The sequence below is a fragment of the Nicotiana tabacum genome, chromosome 9 (genome assembly GCF_000715075.1).
Source record: "Nicotiana tabacum cultivar K326 chromosome 9, ASM71507v2, whole genome shotgun sequence".
In the NCBI taxonomy this organism is placed as follows: Eukaryota; Viridiplantae; Streptophyta; class Magnoliopsida; order Solanales; family Solanaceae; genus Nicotiana; species Nicotiana tabacum.
The window spans coordinates 98,388,240-98,404,851 of NC_134088.1; the positions used below are offsets into that span (position 1 = coordinate 98,388,240).

Here is a 16,612-nt window from a genome sequence, read left to right on the forward strand (position 1 = left end):
TTATTTTAGAAAATATTTTTCAGTCTTTTTAAAGCAGTTTTTTTTGTAAAAACTGGAAAAAAAATATTTTTATTTTTTCAGTTTTTAGTAAAAAATTTTTTTAGTTTTTTTAAGTTTTTACAAAAAAAAAAAAAAAAATCGGGTATGGGTAATGGGTCTTTTTAATTAATTAGGAGATATTTAGAATTGACCAACATGATGATGACACTTGTTCCTCCGTTTAAATGAGGGGCATATTTGAACCAAAGTATGACTATAGGGGTATAAATAACCCAATAGTATAACGAGAGGTATTCTTCGACCATTTTCGAAAGTAGAGGGGTATATTTGGCCCTTTACCATTTTTTAAAACATAAAGGTCAGCTATCGTATTACTATCTGGAAGGAGCACGCTCACGTGCAAATCATGTGCAGAATAGCTATTAAAATTAACGTTGAACGTTGGCCCAATACCAAAAGTGTACTTTTTGCAAAGATAAAGGATTATTTTTGTTCACTGTTATATTTAAAGGACAAAAATAAACTCATGCCCAAAGATAAGGGATCTTGTAAGTCTATTTCTCACACATTTCCAACCCTTCTCCATCTTCCTCTTATTCCAACTTTTCCCCTTCTCCACCTTGCTCTTCTTTGTCCAGTGAGAGGAATGCTCCAGAGACGATGGGAGAAAAGAGCAATTTTCCTGCGGAGGTTCGTTCTTTCTTATTGCTTCTCCATTTTTGCCTTTAGTCAACCTAGAAAAATACATCGTCTTTTCCCTTTAGTCAACCTAGAGAAGACCTGGAAAAAAAAATGTTCCTTTCTTTCATTAGCCGGCAACCTCACTTTATACACCACTGTCTCCTCTTCCGCAGTCGCCGACCTTTCTGTTGAGAGTAACAAAACTTAAAGCAAGAGCTGTACTTTGTATTATTTATAAATTGGTTAGTCAGTTAAGTAAGTAGTTAGTAGAGAGGTTAGTTAGTTGGTGACAGCTAAGCATAGATGATGTATATATTAGTCACGTGTACTTCATTTTCTTTTTGAGCTTCAATGAAACAGTTCCACAACAGAGTCTTCTTCTTCTTCTTCTTCTTCTTCTCTTCTTTTTCTATCTCTGCATGTCATCTTCTTCATCTCTCTTTCTCTTAATTCTTCATGGTAACAGAGCAAAGAGCTATGGATTGTAGCTCATAATCGATTCGATCTAACATCTGCTTTGCATTCTCTGAATTTTCTTCTCAAATTCGTTTTTTCCAGTTCAATTTCTTCATCGAAACCCTAATCTACTCAACAATGGTGGTAGATGATTTAGAGTTAGAAAATCCAACTACTATAACTGATAATTCTCATATCTCATCTGATGATGAATTTGAAGAAGGAGTTACAGTCGATGCTACTCATCCTCTGTATCTCGCTCCTGCAGATACCAGTGGGATTTCTCTCATCTCTTTTCAACTCACCGGTATGGACAACTTTTCGCTGTGGTATCGATCTATGAGAATTGCTTTGCTCGGTCAGAACAAGCTCAGAATTATGGATGGCAAATGGAAAAAGGAATGATTTCGTGAAAAGTATTGGTACCCGTGGGAAAGGTGCAATGCAATTGTGCTTTCATGGTTAATGAATGCAGTTGCTCCAAACCTAATCAGTGGAATTGCCTATGTCACCAATGCACATGCAGTATGGATGGATCTATAAGAGCGATTTGATAAGGTAAATGATACTCGATATTAATATTTGCACAGAGAAATTGCTACTCTCAGTTAAGGTACTTCCTCTGTTTCTGTTTACTATTCCAAGCTTAAAGATCTTTGGGATGAAGCTGAGGCACTAGTGCCTAGTCCTGGTTGTGATTGTGTTAAGTCTAGGGATTTCATTGTGTATTTGCACAAACAAAAACTTTATCAATTTATTATGGGCTTGAATGATTCCTATTCACACGCACGCAACCAAATACTTATGATGAAGCCAGTACCCTCTGTAAATCAAGCTTATGCTATGCTAGTTAGTGATGAAAGTCAAAAAAATGTAGCAGCCACATCTGGCATTCTAGGTCCTCTACCTAATGTACATGCTGGTCACTATGAATCTACAACATTTTATGGTTCTAAACCAACTGGAGGTCAGAAATTCAGAAAATATTATAACATACAGTGTGAGTTTTGCAAGCTTAAGGGACATAACAAAGAGAATTGCTATAAGATCATTAGCTATCCACCTGACTTCAAATACAAAATGAAAGGGGGAGCACCTACCACTGCCAGAAATACTTACAATGTGTTTTCTGAGACTAACAATGTTATAAAGAATTCCACACCTCAAATGTGTGTGACTACAGGCTGCATTCCAGAAGCATCACACATGCACACTACAGAGGGCAATACTGCAGGTAATGCTGCAACTTCATCTGCATCAATGAATCAGGAACTTCCACAGGCTCCATTAACTCTTACTAGGAACCAATATGATCAAATACTTCAGTTTCTCAACAAGGCATCCAACTCTTCATCTACTGCCAATGCTGCAGGTATAAGTACTGCATTCTTAGCTACTGATAATATTCAAGAGTGGATTATTGACACAGGTGCAACTGATCATATGGTCTCTGATCTTAGCTTGTTAACCTCATTTAATACAGTTGATCCTCCTTACTCTAAGAAGGTAACCTCATTTAATACAGTTGATCCTCCTTACTCTAAGAAGGTATTCTTACCTAATGGTGATGTTTCATATGTTAAGCATGTTGGTACTAGTGCTATCTCAAACAAGAGTGTTATCAAAAATATGCTTCATATACCACAATTCAAATTTAACTTGATGTCTGTATCAAAGGTAACCAAAGAGCTGTAGTGTTTGGTTGCCTTTTATCCTGATTTTTGCATATTCAGTATCTCTTCAGTGGGAGGGTGAAGACGATTGGTAGAGAAGATAAAGGTCTTTACATATTACCCTCTTGGAGCTCATTAACTGACAATAAGCATACTGCAGAAACATCACCAGCAGCCACACAGAATAATGATATGTTCACTAAGAGAACACCTACAAATGTGGATCTCAAGCTATGGCACAACAGACTCGGTCAAGTGTCTTCCTCAGTTCTAAACAAACTATTTTCAATAAAGCAGGAGAGCTGTATTTCTGTTGTAAAAGACTGTTCTGTTTGTCCATGTGCTCGGCTGACTAGACTACCTTTTCCCAGTAGTACAAATAAAAGTGCAGCTTCCTTTGACTTACTACATTTGGATGTATGGGGACCCTATAACACTGCAACTATTAATGGTAGTAGATATTTCTTAACTGTAGTGGATGATTACTCTAGAATGACTTGAATTTTTCTTTCAAAACTCAAGTCAGATGTATGTGTTGTCCTACATGATTTCCTGATGTATGTGAAAACTCAGTTTGACAAACAGGTTAAGTATGTTAGGACTGATAATGGATCTGAATTTGTTAATTCTGTCTGTCATACTTTATTCAAAAACCTTGGCATTATCCATCAAAGAATCTATGCTTATACTCCTCAGCAAAATTGAGTTGCTGAGAGAAAACATAGGCATATTTTAGAAGTGTGCAGAGCTCTAAGGTTTCAAGGTTACATTCCTTTAAAGTTTTGGGGGCACTGTGTGTTGGCAACTGTTTATCTCATCAATAGGATATCATCCTCAAAGCTAGGTCATAGGTCTCCTTATGAGTTATTATACAGGAAGAAGCCTTTGCTTGGGCACCTCAGGGTCCTAGGTTGTCTGTGCTATGCTAAGAATTTCAATGAGACTGATAAGCTTCAACCGAAAGCTATCATTGTTGTTCACATGGGCTACTCTTCTTCACATAAGGGATACATTTTTCTTAACTTGTCAACTAACTCCTTTTTTGTTAACAGAGATGTAACATTCAGGGAGGATATCTTTCCATTTCAACAATTCTCCTCTCACAAACAGTTTGTGTTCCCTGATACATCTTCTTCTGTCTTACCACATATTACTGATAAATGGTATGCTCAAGATACTTCGGTAGGATCCAACCAGAACTCTACTGCACATGACTCTTCAGTCTTACCACATGCAACCTCTTCCTCTCCTAGCAGCACTGACTCAAGTGCAAGCTCATTACCAGCTGCTACATCACTAGGTGTTGATGTCTCTCAAGTTGGTTCTCCTGCCCTTAGGAGATCAGCAAGAGACAAGCATCCACCATTATGGACGAAGGACTTTGTTTCTCTTCATGCCAATCAATACACTCCTTATGGCCTAACAATCTATATGTCCTATGATCACCTGTCTCCTCATTATCAGGCTTTCATTGCCTCTTCCTCTTCTGAGGTTGAGCTTGTTTCTTATGCTGAAGCAATCAAGGACCCCAGATGGGTAGCTTCTATGAAGTTTGAGATTGATGCTTTAGAGGATAATCATACATGAGATGTTGTGACCTTACCTCCTGGCAAGAAACCTATTGGATGCAAATGGATGTACAGGATAAAGTACAAAGCATCTGGTGAAATTGACAGGTTCAAAGCCAGGCTAGTTACTAAAGGTTATAACCAGAGGGAAGGCATTGACTATCAGGAGACTTTCTCTCTTGTTGTCAAGATGGTTACAGTCAGAACAATTCTTTCCATTGCTGTTGTGCAACACTGGAACATTCATCAAATGGATGTGTCAAATGCTTTTCTCCAAGGTGAACTTCATGATGAGATCTACATGGACTTGCCTCAGGGCTTTGTGAGTCAAGGGGAGCAGCAGATATACAGACTTGTCAAATCCTTATATGGTCTCAAGCAGGCCCCTAGACAGTGAAATGCAAAGCTTTCAGAGGCTGTGTTACAGTTTGGTTTCACTCAGAGTCAACATAGCCATTCTCTGTTCATAAAAGGATCAGTAGCTGACCTTGTACTCATCCTAGTCTATGTTGATGATATGCTAATTACTGGCAACAATCTAGCATTGATTAGAGAAGACAAATCTTCTTTGCAGCAGGCCTTCAAAATGAATGACCTAGGAGAGTTAAGATACTTCTTAAGGATTAAATTTGCGATGTCCAAGTAGGGAATCTTAATGCAACAGAGAAAATACACTCTAGAACTTATCTCTGAGCTAGGACTGGGAGCAGCAAAGCCAGTAGCTACACCACTTGAAACAAATGCAAGGCTCACTACAAAAGATTTTGATAATCACCTGACTGGTCCAAGCCATGGGGGATGAGTTACTATCTGATGCAAGCTCTTATCAGAGGCTTATGGCAAACTACTATACTTAACCATAACAAGACTAGACATTGCATTCAGTGTGCAAACCTTAAGTCAATTTCTGCATCAACCAAAGAAATTACATCTTGAAGTTGCCCTAAGAGTGGTCGTGTATGTAAAAACCATCCTGGACAAGCAGTACTTCTATGAAGTAAAGCAGATAAAAGGATCACAGCCTACTGTGATGCTGATTGGGCAGCCTGTCCACATTCAAATCTGTAACAGGCTTTCTTGTCAAGTTTGGTGATTCACTAATATCTTGGAAGTCCAAGAAATAAAGCACCATACCTAGAAGCGCAGTTAAGTCAGAATATAGGATCCTAGCCTCTACAACTGCAGAGTTAACATGGATTTTTGGGCTGTTCAAAGAAGTTGGAATAGAGGTGGAACTTCCAGTTGAGGTTCACATTGACAGCAAAGCAATAATGCAAATAGCAGCCAATCCAGTGTTCCATGAGATAACCAAGCATATAGAGATTGACTTCCACTTGGTAAGAGAAACAAATACAAAAGGGGCTGATAAGAACTGAGTACATTCCCACGAAAGAGCAACCAGCAAATTTGCTAACCAAAGGGCTAAGTAGAGTTCAACATGAATATCTTTGTTCCAAGTTAGGGATGCTTAATGTGTTTGCACCACCTAGCTTGAGGGGGAATGTTGAGAGTAACAAAACTTAAAGCAAGAGCTGTACTTTATATTATTTATAAGTTGGTTAGTCAGCTAAGTAAGTAGTTAGTGGAGAGGTTAGTTAGTTGGTGACAGCTAAGCATAGACGGTGTATATATTAGTCACGTGTACTTCATTTTCTTTTTGAGCTTTAATGAAACAGTTCCACAATAGAGTGTTCTTCTTCTCTTCTTATTCTATCTCTGCATGTCATCTTCTTCATCTCTCTTTCTCTTAATTCTTCACTATTCTATTATTAAACAACTACTATAGGAGGTTGCGCCATCATCATTAACAAGTGATCCCCCAACTTATTATCTTCCAAACTCGCTCTACACCTCTCCACCTCCATCTCCTACCGTCGATCCACCACCGCAGAAGATATCGTGGCCATTGGTAAGACATGCACCTCGGAATATTCCTCTGAGGTTGGTGACTCGTGAAAATTCTCAACCTCGGCCTCCTAAGATGAGAAGTGGTTATGTCCCGAGACAAAGAGGCCGAGTTTTTTCCCGAGGAAGTTGTTCTAATGTGGGTTTTGTGTAACGGAAAATGGAAAATGAAAGGTCTCGAGGTGTTTATTTTGGAAAGTGGCCACATAACAATAAGCTGCAGATACACAATGTGATACCTCTCACTTGGTCACAATATAATACTACTACTGTCATGATCAAGAATATTCCGTACTCTTACATGTATGTGATTTTGTTTGCCCTTTTTTGTTTCGTTTGCTATCATTTACTTATTTTCATTTTTGGAAGTTTATTAATTGTAAATAAATAAAAGATGGTCGAAAAATTGACAGAATTCTCTTTGGAATTGAGAGTGAAACTCTGATGGATTTTGGTAGAGGAAACTAAGAGGCTTTGAAGAAAGATGTTATACAAGAAGTCATGTTTTCTTATGTTTCTCTTAAAAATGGAAAAGATAAGAACAACTATTTTGAGAATTTACTGGGTGCTTTCATTAGTTTGATGACAATGTGCTTACTTCTATTTTACTTTCTTTTCTTTTTCTATCGCAGTACATTCTTAAATAATGTATGGTCAATTTAGACTCTAATTTGTATCAGATTTTTGTCATTTTGTGTTGAAATGTTAGTTAGGGTGTTAGAGGGTACAGCTGAATGTCAGCTGTATTAAGTTAGTGGAGCATTAGTTAGCTAAGTAGATACTTAACTAATAGCTTACTTAGTATATATATATATATATATATATATATATATATATATATATATATATATATATATATATATATATATATATATATATATATATCAATGTACAGTGTGTTAACCAATTTTAACAGAAAATGAAGAGAATCACTTTCTCCTCTGTATCTGCGTAACTGCTTCTTCATTTCCATAATTCAGCATCTCATTCTAGATCTAGGATTTCATCATGGTATCAGAGCACACGTTGAAGATCCACACATCGTTATCAAATTCTTAAAGTCTTAGCTGCATCCAGTAATTGAGTTGGAGCAAGTTGAAGCAATTTTTCGATATCTTTAAAACTAGGGCTTAATCGACAATCAACGATTGCATTTCCTCTGTTCTTCTTCATCTAAGCTCGATTATTGTTCAGCAATGGCGATCGATAATGAAGAAATTGATGCAAGTGCAGTAACAGTCGGAGGAGGTCATATCTTAATTGATCAACATCATCCACTGTTCCTTCAACCATGCGATACCCCAGGTAGTTCTCTAATTTCAGTCAATTTAATTGAACCTGAGAATTATACACTGTGGAGTAGTACAATGCGTGTGAGTTTACTAAGAAAAAGTAAGCTAGGGTTTGTGGATGGTAGATACCTTAAGGAAAAGTTTGATATAACTCTTCATGAATTGTGGGAAAAGTGTAATGCCATAGTACTCTCATGGATCATGAATTCAGTAAGTGCTGAATTGCTAAATGGCATGGTGTATGCCTCAAGTGCTCACAATTTGTGGATGGATCTCAAAGAGAGGTTTGATAAGGTCAATGGCTCTCGTGTGCTGTATCTCCACAAACAGATTGCCACTTTGACTCAAGGAATATCCTCTGTGTCAACTTATTTTTCTAAGTTGAAGGAACTTTGGGCAGAGTTTGATGCTCTTATTCCTTGCCCCGGGTGTGGCAATGAGGAGTCAAAGAAGTATGTTGAGCATTTCCAATACCAAAGGCTATTATAGTTTTTGATGGGGTTGAATGAGTCCTATTCACAGTCTAGTAACCAAATATTGAACATGCTACCCATACCTTCTATTAATAGAGCTTATTCCATGATTATTTTTGAAGAGAGTAGAAGATCTATGTGTCAGTTGAAGCAACTGAGGGAACTGCTTTGTTCAGCAGAAAAAATATAGGTATACCAAACAACAACACATGTCTATTCAGTGGGAAAGGTCATAATAACTCAAGAAGCTCTACAGGAGGAAATAACTACTCTGGTGGACAGGTCTATGCTGGAGGAAACAATTATAGACAGAAAAGGAACTCTCTATATTGTGATTATTGCAATTTTAAGGGACACACCAGGGAGAACTGCTACAAGCTAAATGAATATCCCTTTGACTTCAAGACTAAGAAAAAATTTGGCTCAGGGAATGCAGTACATCATCATGTTAAGGATGCATAAATGATACAGGAAAAAGCCAAGCTGCTACTGCTGCTAATTTTGTAGGTTCTTCACAGGTACAACATAGTACTACAACTGGACAGGGGACTCAGAATGTGATGTTCAACATTCCTCAATTCACTCAAGAGTAGTATCAACAGATAATTCAGCTATTGGGTAAAGGAAGTGAAGGCAACAATACAAGTACATCAGGATCAACATGTATGGCATCTTGTGTAATGAACTCAAAAATGTTGGCTAAGTGGATAGTAGACTCAGGTGCTTCGAGTTACATGGTGCGTAGCCTCAATCTATTGATTAATCCTAAGTTGATTGCTAATAATAAGGGTGGTACAGTTCAACTTCCTACAGGAAACATAGCTCACATGAGCCATATAGGATCCTCCTACATTGTTCAGGGTCAGAGGATTAGTAATGTCCTGCACATACCTGATTTCAAATATAACTTACTCTCCGTCTCAAAGCTAACTAAGGAGATGAGATGGGCAGTGATGTTCTTCCCTGATTTTTTGTATTTTTCAGGAACTCTTCAGTGGACTGGTGAAGGGGATTGGTAGAGAAGATGGTGGGCTATATGTGTTCTACTCCGGAGATGTCAATACAACTGGACTTCAAGTTCCTAGTACAATTCCAAAATTTGTAGTTCCTAAAACACCACCTACTATAAATATGATCACAAATCACAGAATAATAGATGTAGCCTTGTGGCATAAGAGATTAGGGCATACACCTAAAAAGACTTTGAGGAGCATTGCTGTATTTCAGAATTGTGCATGCAAAAACACTACTAAGTCCTGTACTGTATGTCCTTTAGCTAAACAAACCAGGTTTCATTTTCCTTTGAGCACTACTAACACTAATGTATGCTTTCATACATTGCATGGTGATATGTGGCGACCATACAGAGTCCCTACCTATGATGGCAAGAAGTATTTTCTTACTCTTGTAGATGACTACTCTAGATACTGTTGGATATTCTTACTTCCTACTAAGGCAGAGGTGATTGTTGCTCTTAGATCCTTTCTTCTAATGATTCAGAATGTGTTATTCAGCTTCTGTGAAGATCTTTAGGTCAGATAATGGGAGTGAATTTCTTAACTCTCAAGTGGCTGAGTTATTAAGATCTAAGAGAATTATTCATCAAATCTCTTGCATATATACTCCACATCAGAATGGAGTTGTAGAGAGGAGACATAAATATATTTTAGATGTTGCCAGGTCTCTAAGGTTTCAGACAGCTGTTCCTCTTTGATTTTGGGGAGAGTGTATTACCATAGCCGTGTACATCATCAATAGACTACCCTCAGCTGTGATTCAAGGGAAATCTCCTTTTGAAGTTCTACTTGGTCATGCTCCTTCCTTAGAACATATGCGAGTGTTTGGCTATCTTGGTTATGTTACATAGGTGGGGAAGTGTGATAAATTTACTCCCAAAGCAGTCCCAGCTGTCTTCCTGGGCTATTCTATGACACAAAAGGGTTACAAAATGTATGGTATTCATTCCAAGACCTTCACTATCAGTCGAGATGTAGTGTTCAAGGAAGATGTGTTTCCTTTCAAGTTTGCTCATACTACCTCCTCTATATTCCCTGTATTGGATCTTACTTCTGTTCTCCTCTCTTCTCCTGAAAACAAGTCATTCTCTCAGCACTCTCAGCTTTCTCCTTCTACACCTTCTGCTCCTTCATCTTTTTCACCTGGTGGTGAGTTTTCTCTCCACACCACAACAGGTGAAATTGCAACAAGTACTGGTAAAACTTCATCTGCTAGTGATCATGATATTTCAGTGTCTCTACCAGCTGAGCCAAGATTGCCCTTATCTTCACCATTGCCTTCTCCTGAGGCTCATCTTACCAGAAGGTCCAGTAGAGATAACAGACCTCCTATTTGGATGAAGGACTATATCACTTACAACAGAGGAAAGGCTTAGTGCTGCTATCCTATTTCTACCTGTGTCAACTATGATAATGTCTCCTCATCCTTTGGCAGTGCCTTGGCAACTTATTATGCCATTATTGAACCAAAGACATTTGCTGAAGCTGTCAAAGATCCTAAGTAGGTTGTTGCAATGAAGGATGAAATTTCAGCTTTGGAGGATAACAACACCTAGAGTATAGTTGCTTTGCCTCCAAGGAAGATGCCAATCGGCTGCAAATGGGTTTTTAAAGTTAAGTACACTTTTTCAGAAGAGGTAGAAAGATATAAGGCTCGGTTTGTAGCCAAAGGTTACAGTCAACATGAGGTTCTAGATTACACTAAAACCTTCTCTCCAGTGGCTAAAATAATCATTGTGAGGTCTATTCTGGCCATGGCTACTGCCAAGCAGTGGTTCATCTATCAGATGGATGTCCAAAATACTTTTTTGCATGGAGAGTTACTTGAAGAAGTCTATATGGAAGTTCCTCCTAGTTTTGCAAACCAGGGAAGGAAACAGATGGCTTGCAAACTTCATAAGTCCTTGTATGGACTTAAACATGCCCCTAGACAGTGGGAAAAGAAGCTCACAGATGCATTAGTTCAGCTTGGATTCACTCAAAGTCATTTTGAATATTCATTATTTACAAAAAGGGTGCAGACAGAACTGGTACTAGTACTAGTCTATGTTGATGATCTACTAGTGACAGGAAGCAGTCCAAGTTTGATTTTACAAACTAGAAATAATTTAAAGCTCAAGTTTAAGATAAAGGATCTGGGTGAGCTTAAGTTCTTTCTAGGGATAGAGTTTTCCAGGCCAAAGCAAGGGATTGTAATGAGCCAAAGAAAGTATGCATTGGAGTTAATTGCTGAACTGGGACTTGGTGGTGCCAAATCTGCTGGTACACTGCTGGAGACCTGCTCTAAGCTCACCTCTGTTGAGTTTAATAGTTTCATGAGCAAAAGCCCCTCTAATGAAGCTGATACAGAAGACAAAGAACTGGAGAATAATGGTCCTTATCAGAGGTTGATAGGCAGACTTCTGTATCTTACCATGACTAGAATTGATATCTCATATGTAGTTCAGGTACTTAGTCAGTTTATGCACATACCTAAGCAGTCTCACATGGATGTTGCTCTAAGAGTTGTCAGGTACATCAAGACAGCTCCAGGACTTGGTCTGCTGATGCCCTTAGAATAATCTGGGAAACTTAAAGCTTATTGTGACTCAGATTGGGGTGGTTGCTTACAAACAAGAAGATCAGTAACAAGATATGTGGTTAAGTTTGGTGATGCATTGATATCTTGGAAGTCCAAGAAGCAGAAAACAGTTGCTAGATGTTCAGCTGAAGCAGAGTTTAGAAGCATGGCTTCGACTGTTGCAGAATTGACTTGGCTTACAGGATTATTCTCAGAGTTGGGTGTGAAGGTTACTCTGCCTATAGACCTACATTGTGACAACAAAGCTGCAATTCAGATTGCAGCTAATCCTATTTTTATGAACGAACCAAACATATTGACATTGATTGCCACTTTGTGAGAGAAAAGATTGCACAAAGGTTGATCAAGACACATCATGTACCTACCAAAGAGCAACAAGCTGATTTTCTTACTAAGAGTCTTGGGAAAGCACAACACGACTATCTAATATCCAAGCTGAGGTTGAAGGATATGTTTCAACCATCAGCTTGAGGGAGGGTGTTGAAATGTTAGTTAGGGTGTTAGAAGGTACAGCTGGATGCCAGTTGTATTAAGTTAGTGGAGTATTAGTTAGCTAAGTAGACACTTAACTAATAGCTTACTTAGTATATATATACATCAATGTACAGTGTGTTAACCAATTTTAACAGAAAATGAAGAGAATCACTTTCTCCTCAACTACTTCTTGTCAGTATTTTCCTCTGGTACCTTGCCTCCTGAAGTCAACAAAACTGCCTAATCCCTAAATGTCCTAATGCTACTATGTTAAAAAACTTCAGACCCATAGAATTGTGTAACACCATGTGCAAGCTAGCTACTAAGATCATTGTCAATAGAATCAAGCATGTCCTATACAAAATCATTGGGCTAACCCAAGCCAGCTTCCTGGCCAACAGAAGAGCTGCATACAATGCCATAGTGGTTCAGGAGTATATAAACTACTTTTAAAAAATGAAAGGGAAGAATGCAAACATGATCATAAAGGTGGATCTAGAGAAAACCTTTGATAGGCTAGAATGGTCATTTATCAGAGATTCCCTCTTCTTCTTAAATTTTTCCACTAGACTGATCACCCTGATTATGTCTTGCATAACTACTAGCTTCATCTCTATCCTAGTGAATGTGGACCAGACTAGTTTTTTAACCCAACTAGGGGTATTAGGCATGGTGACCATATATACCCCCTTTGTTCATTATATGTATGGAAAGGCTTTCTAGGAATATTGAGATGGCAGTAATGAACAACTCTTGGTTCCCCATCCGCATCAGCAGGGGAGTCCCAAAGATCTCCCATTTGTTTTTTGCTGATGACGTGACTCTCTTTTCCAGGGGTAACAGAAAAACTGCCATGCCATATTAAGTGCACTGTGGGATTTCAATGATGCCTCTAGTTAAAAAGTCAATTTCGAAAAGTCTAAGGTCATTTTCTCTGCCAACCGTGAAGAGGAATGGGCTAGCCAGTGCAGCTCCATCCTGGGGATCAAGACTGGCTCAGCCTTTGGCAAGTACCTAGGCTTCCCCATTTTCTACAAAAGGCCCACTAACGGTGCCAATTCATCCTGGACTAGGGGTGGGCATAGAATCAGAAAAATCGAATTTTGAACCGGACCGAATTAATTCGATATTTCGGTATAATTCAGTATTAATTTTTCGATTATTGGGTATTTCGGTACAGTCTTCGGTATTGTGGTTTCGATATTTCGGTATACCAAAATATCGAAATACCAAATTATTTAAGTATTATCGTGCTTCTTAGTCCTACACTACGAGAACAATGGTGAAATTAAGGAGCTCATTTTGTTAGCTTTAGATCAAATTCAATGAGAAGGTAAATGCCAGAAAGAGAAAGGTTGCAGAAAATAAGACGCAAATTGAATTCCATTACCATGATGTGTATATGAACATTATTCGGTATCAGACATCATATGTTCTAGATTTTGTTTCAACAGAAAAATAAACAAGAGGGTAGGAAGTAGAAGAGAAAGGGTTTAAAGAGAAGTAGAGTATTTCCTCACCTGCTTATTACCAGTTCAGACACAAGAGTTGGCACTCGGTAAAAGCTCATGGTAAAATTACCATTAATACAAGCTTTAAATCTGCCCAACCAACAATATTATGAGAGAGAAATGTGAAAACCTAGTAATATTATTGTAACTAGTAATTACAGCCAGTGCTTGTCACGTTATATAGGGACGGTGCAATACCAAAACCGTACCGAACCAAACAATAGAATACCGAACCGTATCGAACTACTTTGGTACGGTATTTGGTATGCATAATTGATATACCAAACACTGAAGTGCCGAACCTTAATTCATAAATACTGTACCGAAGTACCGAACACCCACCCCGATCATGGACAACCTTAACACTAAGCTCGAAGGCTGAAAAACTAAGTTTCTCAACATGGATGGCCATTCTACTCTAGCTAAAGCTAGTCTGAGTAGCATCCCCAGCCATGTAATGCATTACATTAAGCTGCTCTCTAAAATTACCAACCGAATTGATAAAGTTTAGAGGGATTTTATCTGGGGCATCAATAAGGCTGGCAACTGGGCCGGGACCGTTTGTCCCGCGGTTGGTGAGCTCGTGCCGGTCTCGTCGGTCGATTTTGCCATTTAGGTCCGTTTGGATCGGGCCCGTTTGGCTCACCATGGGACCGGTTGGACCGGTCTCATGGCGTGCCAAACGGGCCCGATAGTTTTTTTTTAAAAAGCGTCGTTGGCCCAACGACAAAATGATGAAAAAGTCTTCAAAAAATAACCATTTAAACCCCCCACCCCCTCCTCCAATTTATTTTTAACCTCAAACTTTTTATTATTACACTTTTCCCTATTTTCTACTATAAATACCCCCTTATTCTTTTATTTTTCTTACAAAATCAATATCAATCTATCAAAATCTCTCTCTAATTTTCTTTAATACTTGCTAAAATTATTTACTTTATAAAAACAATAGTGAAAAAATTGTGAGGTTGCTACAATTTCTTACTTTATAAAAACATAGTGAAAAAATTGTGAAAAAATTGTGAGTTTGCTACTACTGCTTACTTTATTCAAATAAAATAGTCAAAATATATTGAGGTTGTTAGAATTTGTGAAATAAATGTGAAGTTGGTGAATTGGAGTCTTCAAGTCTTCAACGATAATCAATTTTCAACAAGTTGTTCGCAGTGTTTTAAGAGGCATGTGGGCATAAGGCGATACGTTTTACATATCCCTCAGCAAGGCATAAGCCTCGAGGCATGGGGTGTAAGTTCCATGGGTATTTAATTTTTAATATTTTAAAAAATAATATAATTACAATAAATATTTATAAACATGTAAAATTGCATAAAAATTAAAGAAAACTATAAATATGTGAAAAATATATATAGATGTGCTCCATCCCTACAAAAAACTAGTCAAAACAATCTATTATGCGCTACTTACAAGCACAAGCAACTTGAATCTAAAAGAATAACGTTTTATACATGGAGAAACAAAAAAGATCATTAACGTGCAATTTGAACTTTGAACCACCTGCTATGAAGGAGAATGGAGTTCTCTTTGTATTTGTATTTTTTTTAAAATATTCGTTGCTTTTGGGGGATAATAGCAGACTAGCGGACAAGATAAAGAATTGAGAAATACAATAAATTAGGAATTCAATCAATTAAAAAGGTCTTGACTTTTAAATTTAGTACAATTCAATTTCTTTTTAAATTTTTTGAGTAATTACAAGCTTACTTTTAAGAATTTGGGTATTATATGAAGGACTTATGCAATACATTTTGTTTTAATTTGAAAAAGTCTCTGGGGCTTAAGCCTCACTACAAAAATGTACCTCAAACGCCCGGGCGTACGCCCCGAACGCCCGAGCGTACGCCCCGAATTGCTGGGCATACGCCTCTTGAGAATTTCGCCCCACGCCATCGCCTCGGAGCATTTTTGGTGCGCCTCGCCCCAGGGCTCGCCCCGAAAACGCCTTTTAAAATATTGGTTGTTCGTCAATTCAGTAAACTCGTTATAACTTTTAAGTTTTAATATTATAGTTTTGTTTATTTTATTTAGTTTCTATTACTTGATTAATTAAGATGTCTTCCTTAATAAATATATTTGGGCACGGTAAAAGTAAGGATAAGGCAAAACCTAAGATTGGCGAAACTAGTGGTACTGCTCTTCCTGCTCCCCTTCCTCGACTCCCCAATCCAAATCCCGTAGTCATCCTACACCTGCTATTCTTGATACCGATAATAGTTTATTATAATTTATCGAAACTGAATTTTTCTATAATATTGCACCCGATGATTTTTTAAACCATGAATTAATGAATGCTCGCTACACTACTGATTATACCACTACTAATGAAGATTATGATGAGGAAATTGATTTTGATGAAACTCAACCGGACGATGATACACCCACTAGTCATGTTCCTGATGTTGACCTAACTAATGATAACAATGCTAATCCTAATGATGACCCAACTGATACTCCCGTTACTGCCCATACTTTTTTCTAGAGAACCTACCAAACAGACGGAAACATCTCTTGTTTGGCATTTTTTACTCAACTAGTTGAAAAAAGTAAGGCTAAGCGTAAAACTTGTGGTCAAGAGTTAGCTTTTAAATATACACTAACACGGTCGGGGACAAAATTTTGGCTAGACACATAGCTAACCACCCTAATGATAACGCCAAATATCTTCGTATGAAAGCTCTGGCCGAGGGAAAAAGTGCACCTAGTCCTAGTCAGGCTGACCCTAGTACTACTGGTTCAAATCAATTTCAATCGGGAATTAGCACTGTTACCGGTGATATTTTATATTATGATTCAAGAAAAGATCGGAACGAATTGGCAAAATTGGTAACTGTTTTGTGCTTACCCTATAGTTTTTCTTCTGACCCTGCATTTGTGCATTACATTAGAAAAATTTATAATCCTACTTATATAAAGGTTTTTCTCGCACAACCGTAAAAAGCGATATTTACAAATATAAGCATGAAT

The 16,612-nt window shown here is 37.9% G+C and overlaps 2 protein-coding genes across 2 annotated transcripts; both read left to right on the forward strand.

The window, feature by feature from the left end:
- Positions 1–1,275: 1,275 nt before the first annotated feature.
- On the forward strand, positions 1,276–4,397 carry LOC107762549 (uncharacterized). The gene is made up of 6 exons (XM_075221219.1): positions 1,276–1,522; positions 1,613–1,662; positions 1,783–2,814; positions 2,871–3,140; positions 3,384–3,440; positions 3,591–4,397. Exons 1-6 carry the CDS (start codon positions 1,276–1,278, stop codon positions 4,395–4,397), a joined length of 2,463 nt encoding a protein of 820 aa, XP_075077320.1.
- Positions 4,398–7,479: 3,082 nt separating this feature from the next.
- LOC107762547 (uncharacterized) lies at positions 7,480–9,581 on the forward strand. Its single transcript, XM_016580915.2, has 3 exons — positions 7,480–8,027; positions 8,228–8,483; positions 9,033–9,581. The coding sequence occupies exons 1-3, from the start codon at positions 7,480–7,482 to the stop codon at positions 9,579–9,581; spliced, it is 1,353 nt and encodes a 450-aa protein (XP_016436401.2).
- Positions 9,582–16,612: the final 7,031 nt, after the last annotated feature.